At 33.1% G+C, this 7,942-nt stretch overlaps 1 protein-coding gene across 1 annotated transcript in view; it reads right to left on the bottom strand.

Annotated features, from left to right (window-relative positions):
• Nucleotides 1–927: 927 nt before the first annotated feature.
• Nucleotides 928–7,942, bottom strand: part of LOC107707560 (conserved oligomeric Golgi complex subunit 3-like) — a 19,055-nt gene continuing 12,040 nt past the window's right edge. Inside the window, exons 16-20 of the mRNA XM_016511626.1 lie at nt 7,728–7,817; nt 5,593–5,713; nt 3,338–3,465; nt 2,492–2,590; nt 928–1,033 (exon numbers count right to left, since the gene is read on the bottom strand). Coding sequence (XP_016367112.1) covers nt 1,007–1,033; nt 2,492–2,590; nt 3,338–3,465; nt 5,593–5,713; nt 7,728–7,817 — 465 coding nt within the window. The 3' untranslated portion in view covers nt 928–1,006. The remainder of the gene's footprint in view (nt 1,034–2,491; nt 2,591–3,337; nt 3,466–5,592; nt 5,714–7,727; nt 7,818–7,942) is intronic.

Raw genomic sequence — 7,942 nt, 5'->3', positions numbered from 1 at the left:
TGTATGAAGACAAAAGAAGGTAAAAGGGAGCCGAAAGTATTTGGTGATCACAGTATCTTCTTTTGTGTTCAGGGTTTGCAAACAGGTTGGGAATGGCATGATTGCAGAATTGTAATTTTTGGGTGAACTGTCCCTTTAAGTGACAGAATAATAACAGAATTCACATCTCTCAGTGAAATATTCCTTTAAAAATAATAATAAATATGTTATGCAAATCATTTCCCTCACCTGTACAGTTATTTGCTCTCATATCTAGTTCTGCTCTTTTATCCTTGAGAAATCTGCCTCAAACACACAGCGCCCCCTAGCGGATCATGTGTTTGTGACTGAGCTCACACCTTCAGCACAGATGCAGTTTCATTTCAATCTGTACAAACTGATTTCATATCAATGCTAAACAGAAGAACCGGATCAAGCACCTGCAGCGGAGCGTCTTTCGTGTGTTCAGTGTCTGTCTTTAGATATAAAGACGTGTTTATCTCCAGAATCTTCTGGAAGGTTTGGGAATAATCTCCGACTCTTTTCCCAACGCTGACGTGGTCCGAGTGTGGAAGAACTTCACTGTTCACTGAGTCCAGAGCTATTTCACAGACAGCAGCAGATTTATCTAGATGGCGGGAGACAAAGAATGATTCAATTTCCATCATACAAATGTACTTATTTGACCTCTGATTATAAAATGGATATTTACAGCTCTCCCAGATAACAGGAAACATTCTCAGAAAGATTCTCTCAAAAGTATGAACGAATTTTCTTCAGTAACGCTAACAGAACGCTCGTTTAGAATTTTCTTGTCTTTCATAACGTTCTCTAAACAATAACATTATTTATACATCATTTTCTCTAACAGTTATGAACGTTTTCCCAGTAACATTAGTAGAATGTTCGTTCAAAGTCTTTAACAATGTATCTATCTTCTGGAAGGTTTGGGAATAATCTCCGACTCTTTTCCCAACGCTGACGTGGTCCGAGTGTGGAAGAACTTCACTGTTCACTGAGTCCAGAGCTATTTCACAGACAGCAGCAGATTTATCTAGATGGCGGGAGAGAAAGAAAGATTCAATTTACATCATACAAATGTACTTATTTGACCTCTGATTATAAAATGGATATTTACAGCTCTCCCAGCTAACAGGAAACATTCTCAGAAAGATTCTCTCAAAAGTATGAACGAATTTTCTTCAGTAACGCTAACAGAACGCTCGTTTAGAATTTTCTTGTCTTTCATAACGTTCTCTCAACAAAAACATTATTTATACATCATTTTCTCTAAAAGTTATGAAAGTTTTCCAGTAACATTAGTAGAATGTTCGTTCAAAGTCTTTAACAATGTTCGCAAAACGTTACCATAGAAACATTATTTATTCATCATGTTCTCTCAAAGTTACAAACATCCTTCCAGTAACGTTTGTAGAACACTCATTATAAGTTATAATAATAATAATAATAATAACGTTCTCAAAGCGTTAACACAAAAACATTTATACATCACTCATGGAACATTTTTCTGAAACATTTTAATTGGATGTTGGTCTAATGTTTTTTAAACTTTACTACTGTTCAGAGTAACCTTCCCAAAATGTTTGCAAAATGATAAAATGGAATATTCCCTTAACGTTTAATAATGTTCTCTAAATGTTACTACATGACGTTATAAACATTCGTCCAGTAACGGTCGTTCAAAATGATCTGGTTTTTAATAATGTTCTCAAAACGTTACCGCAAAAACATTATTTATACATTGTTCAAGTAACATTTTTCTTAAAATTTATGAACGAACATTTTTCTAGTGTTGGCGCCAATAGAGTTCGATCCCGTCGCCCCTCTCTCTCCTACTTCACTTCACGTCTACATACTATCCTATCCTAATAAGGGCAAAAAACGCCAAAAAAACAAACAAACTTTTTCTAGTAACGTTAATAGAATGTTCATTCTAAGTTATCTGGTTTATAATAATAACGTTCTCAAAACGTTAGCACAAAAACATTTATACATTATTCATGGAACACTTTTCTGAAACATTTTAGTTGTACGTTTGTCGAACCTTTTTTAAACGTAACTACTTTACTGGCTTCAAATGGTTCAGGGAACATTCAAATGTAACATTCCCAAAATGTTTAATAATGTTCTCTAAACGTTAGTACAAAAACATCTCTCAAAGTTACAAACAAACATTCATCCTGTAACGCGAGTAGAACGTTCCCTCAAAGCTATCTGATCTTTGATAACTTTCTCTAAACGTTTTTACTATCTAGTTGGTACTAACTAGTTACTACTAATTAGACAGATCTTAGAAAATTCAAAAGTAACATTTCTACAATGTTTGCGAAATGATAAAATGGAACGTTACCTTACCGTTTTCTCTCATGTTCACACAACCAAAAAATTGAATGTTTTGAATGTTATTTAGAAGTAACATTTTCATAACTTGATGGGAACGTTGGAAAAACATTCTCTGAATATATTTGTGTTAGCGGGGCGTGATAAGCACCTGTTCCATGGAGGGACATGCGATGATCTGCAGGTCTTCGCCGCTGTACTCCTTCTGCAGTAACGCATGCAGTCTCTGGAACACCTGCTGGACGTTGTTCTGAAACAGCATGTGATTGACTGGATATCATTATCCTGCTGGGTGAGCACTGCATTATGGGCAATTGACTCTTTGCTTAGCTCCGCCTTAAAAAGTTAATGACTGATCCTACCTTAGCAACCGTTGCTATTTACCATTCTATAAGACAAACGTTTTGCGCTTTCTCCAAACATCCTATCAGTGTGTTTGGAAGCTTATAAACTGGATTTTCAGGCTGAAAACAGTGTTGTTATTGTTAACTAAGACCAAAACTAAAAAAAAAAAATACATTAATTGAAATACATTAAATGTTAACAGAAATAAAATAGAATACAGAGAAAAAAACAAATTAAATGAAAACAAGAAATTTTGCTGTCACAACTAACTAAAATAAAATAAGCTGAAGTACTAAAATTACTAAAATGACTAAAATCTTAAAAAAACAACTAAAACACCCAACAAAATTACTAAAATTAACTCAAGTTATTAATTCAAATATTAATAAATACTAATATCATTATTACATTCAAATAACAAATTAATAAGTACTACTTTTCTTTTTAATAAATACTAAGATAGTACAGTAATGATACTGAAACTCTGCAATGTATTTCTATGGGATGTTCTGTACTGTGTCAGTAACCAAAGGGAGCAAAGTTTAGCAAAAGGTCAGTATAAACACAGACTTGATTACATAATTAGTATTTTATGATTAGGTTCAAGAAATACAGACTTATAAACAATACTAAGAAAAGGCATGATACTCACCCTGACGGGCTTGAACAGGATGAACTCTGTGTCCTTATTGGCCAGATATAAAGACAAGCTCTGTAAGGTGATGGGCAGCTTGGTTTTCAGTATGCGATAGGTGGCCATCACAATGTCATTAATTTTGGCTAAAAGTACAGAAAACACATTCTCATTAACAAGTGCAAAAACCTCAAAACAACACACCCAGTCATACGTCTCTGTTTGTGAAAATAATTTCTGCCTCGTTATAGTGTGATTGCATGAATACTACAAAGTCTGTCAAAAATATGTACGGGTTATATTTCACCCCAAAATTGAAAGAAAAAAAATTACACAATGAAAATTAAGCATACTGTATTTTCAGGACTAACAAGATTTTCTCAGCAGATTTTCACACTAAATTATCATTAGTGTAATGCAGAAAATGTAAAAAAAATGTTTTTATATTGGTAGTATCTAGTGCCTTAAATTCATGCTAATTTAGAAAAAAAAATTAACATCAAAACCATACATATATATTATTTGTATTACTGTATTTCAAAAAAGGGGAAAAAAACCTAAAAGATTTATATATATGTGAAATTCAGTAATTAAGTTAATTCTGTAAAAGTAGTTATACCATTATAATCTTGCCCGTGAAGAAAAAAACAATAGAACCCCTCCCAAAGCAATATATATTACCGTTACTGATTCCAAATTATATAAAAAAAATTGTAGTTAGTAACATTATCCTATACATTGCACATTTCAGGTAATATAATCAGACTACTTTTTGATTACTTTGGATGTAACGTGTTTATCACATTGATTTAAACAGGAAAATCTTGTACCATATTGATATGAAAATACAAGGAGACAATACATACATGAAGTACAATAAACATTACATTGCATCAAGGTTTAGGAACTGCAGTGGGTTTCTGAGTTTAATGGAAAGCTAATTTAATAAATTAAATTAAATAAAAAAAATTTTAAACTACATCTTTCAGTCAAAATAAAACACTTAAAATATGAAATATTATAGCTGTTTACCTGCTTTATAATGTGAATAATATGTAAACATGTAACCCATAAAAAAGTAAATGTAATCTGATTACTAGTATTTTAAAATATTACATTTTTGGAATCTGATTACGGAATCCAGATTACATGTAATCAGTTGCCGACCCATAATGCACTGCAGGTGCGGGAGTGAGAATTTCCAAGTGAATCCTGACCTTGGTGAGAAACTCCTCCAGGTTTCCCACAAACATGTGCGTCTGCTGCTGTATGAACTGCTCACAGCTGGACTTCAGGTGTCGGTCCACTAAGCATTGTGCTTTGGTACTTTTAATATGAAACAAAGTCTCAGATTTCAAATTATGTCCATTGTATTGCAGTATTCAAACAATAAATGCCGTTTTGGCGCTGTTTAATGTGGAGTGACAGATCGCTGTAGCGCCTCAGTGAACAGATCATCTCCTCCACTTTATTACTAGTTATAGCACAAAATAAACATGATTAAGCATCCGAAGGTAAGTTAAAACAAAGAGTACAACTTTACAATCCATATCCTGTCCCATGTAACCGCTCAATCAGTGTTCCAGCCGCGCAAAGACGTCAATATAACGGCTTGTAAACAATGTCACGCAACGTCACAATTACCTCAGAAACAAACATATTCAACTTTTATTATAAAACTTCATTAAGTGTAATTTAAGCAATTCAAGCCTAAAAAATCAGTTAGTTTTTAACCTTCAATATCATAGTAATGTAGTACCAACTGACTCTCATGTATATTTTACAGCATTAGTTAAGATAATTTTTTTCCTTGAGAAAATTTGGCATGTGTACCTGATATATATATATCCAAAATAATCGATATTGAATCTAATCGAATCGCAAGCTTGTGAATGAGTATCGAATCGAATCGTGAAATTTGTGTCAAAAAACCCCAGCCCTATTAGTTACCCCCCCTCACAAAGCCAATTTTTACTCATATTGAGTAACAAACCAGTAAATATTACATAAAACAAATCATTCTGCATTATCTTTCATAACATCAACAACTCGAAGCTATGCACACATTCAGGGAATATCTTTTTTTGAGATATTTGCGTTAAAATGCTGAAAAACACTCTAAAAACACCAATTTATATGTATAGGTATTAAATATCTAAAATGCACCAGTCAAATCTGTCACACTCATTCTGTCAGAGCTGTGAACATCTATTAAAAAAAAAGACCAGCGATCATTCAAATCCACCCAAACCTCACAAAAGCGTGGCTGTTACCTCTGGTCTTCTTCAGATCCAGAGAGATCTCTTTAATGGCGAAGTCGGCGTGGAACGGGGCGATCTGCTCGCGCATGATCAGGAGATGTTTGATGAGAAAGAGCTGCCCATCTATTTGATTCTGTGAAGAAAGTACAGCAGGTTCAACACGTCTCTCGGGAATTAAACCACTTTTAAAACCTTACTGACCAATCCTGCCTCAGCCAGTGTTTCTGTTTCTGACAAAGCTTCTCATATAGGAATCCTGTGTTTTTTACCAAACGTTACACATAATATACCAAAAAATATGCACAATATAAGATTTAAAAATCTCAACTGCTTGATTGTTTGTAGAGTTGCATAATCTATATTATCACCCAGCAATATATTTAAAGTTGAATAATAGTACATCAAACTTTATTTGCATTTATACACAGTACTTACATAAAACAATATGTTACCCTGGACCACAAAACCAGTCATAAGGGTCAATTTTTCAAAAATTGAGATTTATACATCATCTGGAAGCTGAATAAATGCGCTTTCCATTGATGTATGGTTTGTTAGGATCGGCTACAAATATACCCCAGCGACTTCAGACTGCTTTTGTGCTCCAGGGTCACATATATATGCTATACAACAAATATCGGCTGTGTGATTGCTTAAATCACTGCAAAATGTAACTATATTATCGTCCAGCTCAATATATAAAGTTGGATATATATTATATTTAAGTTTAAACACATATAGTGCACTCATGTAAAGCAGCATAAAGTATATGGTAAATCTCAACTGTTTGATGGTTTATATATCATTGCAAAATGTAACTATTATCATCTAGCCCTAATCTGCTAAATGTGACTATAAGGCATGAATATACTGAAGATATGAAGATATTATAAACAATAACTTCATGATTTTATGTAAAGCTGCTTTGAAACAATGTGTATTGTACAAAAGGCAATAAAAAAACAAAAAACCTGACTTGAAATTTAATATGGTAAAATGTTGTTTATGGGTCACAATTACGGAATTAATTTCTCAGGATGGATGGATGGATGGATAGAATTAAATAAACAATAATTAAGTTATTTTATAATGACAGTGCATTGAAGATTTGAAAATAACTATAAATTATATTCAATCACTGCATTTTTTTCCAGAAAGATGCAGTGGTAACCTTAACATTTTATTTTAGACTTTAACATTTGTAAATGATCTAAAGCAAAATAGTGCAAGTGCTATAACAAGTCTCAGTTAGCTTAACACAGTACATGTAACAAGGTTTTCTTTTTAAATTATATAATAAATAAGAATAGAAAAAGAATAGAGCAAGCTAGTGTCATACTCATGATTTTATGGCATCAATTACTGTTTATTTAATCAGAAACAGTCTAAATATTATTTGTGTATTTTGCATTCATTTTATTAGAAGTAGGCCAACAGCGCCCCCTACGGAAGTAAAACTCCTTAGAGAACAGCATTAGGACCCGGGGGAGGCTGCCACTGCAGGTGCTGTTACTGTTGACTCTAACATACACTGAAGGTCATTCTATCCATGCATTCTCAGATTAAATGCAGAGATCCAAAACCGTGAATATCACCATTCAGGCAAAAACTTTGCTTCAAGAATGAGCCACACTGCTGACGTGATCTAATCGCTAGCACACCCTGAGCACATGTGAGTTAATGTATTCCTCTTATCGGCAAGACATATCGGCATAATTTTTCATATCGGGCTGATGCCGATATTTACATTTAAAGCCATTATCGGCCGATTCCGATATCAGTCCGATAATATCGTGCATCCCTAATAGATAGATAGATAGATAGATAGACATAAAAATTACTAAAAATAAATAAATAAATAAATATAAATGAACTAAAAAGAAAAAAAGAAAATTATTAATACATATTAAAAAGTTGTTTCTGGGTCATTTACAATAGATTAATAAATAATATATTTCTCAGGATGCATAAATAAATAAAATTTAAATTACAAAAAATATATATTTTAAAAAAATAAATAAAATTCATACATTAATAAAAAATAAAATTATTAATGAAAAAATGTTTCTGGGTCATTTACGATAGTGGAGTGAATTTCTCATTTCTGACAGATTGTCCTGTGTACAGATAAGATATAAACGCCTCACCTTGTTCTTCTGAATGATATCAGAGGCTTTGAGGAGAGACTGGATGCAGGCAGACAGAGCTTCCTGTGACAGACCCTGAAACACCGCCCTCTACAGGACACACCAGACAAAACAATCACTCACTCGCGGCATCTCAAACCACATATTACAGTTGTGCTCAACATTATTCATACCCTTGGTAAATATGATCAAAGAAGGCTGTGAAAATAAATCTG

The sequence above is a fragment of the Sinocyclocheilus rhinocerous genome, unplaced genomic scaffold, assembly GCF_001515625.1.
Source record: "Sinocyclocheilus rhinocerous isolate Xijiao unplaced genomic scaffold, SAMN03320098_v1.1 scaffold1919, whole genome shotgun sequence".
Taxonomy (NCBI): Eukaryota; Metazoa; Chordata; class Actinopteri; order Cypriniformes; family Cyprinidae; genus Sinocyclocheilus; species Sinocyclocheilus rhinocerous.
This window is presented reverse-complemented; position numbering and strand designations above follow the sequence as displayed.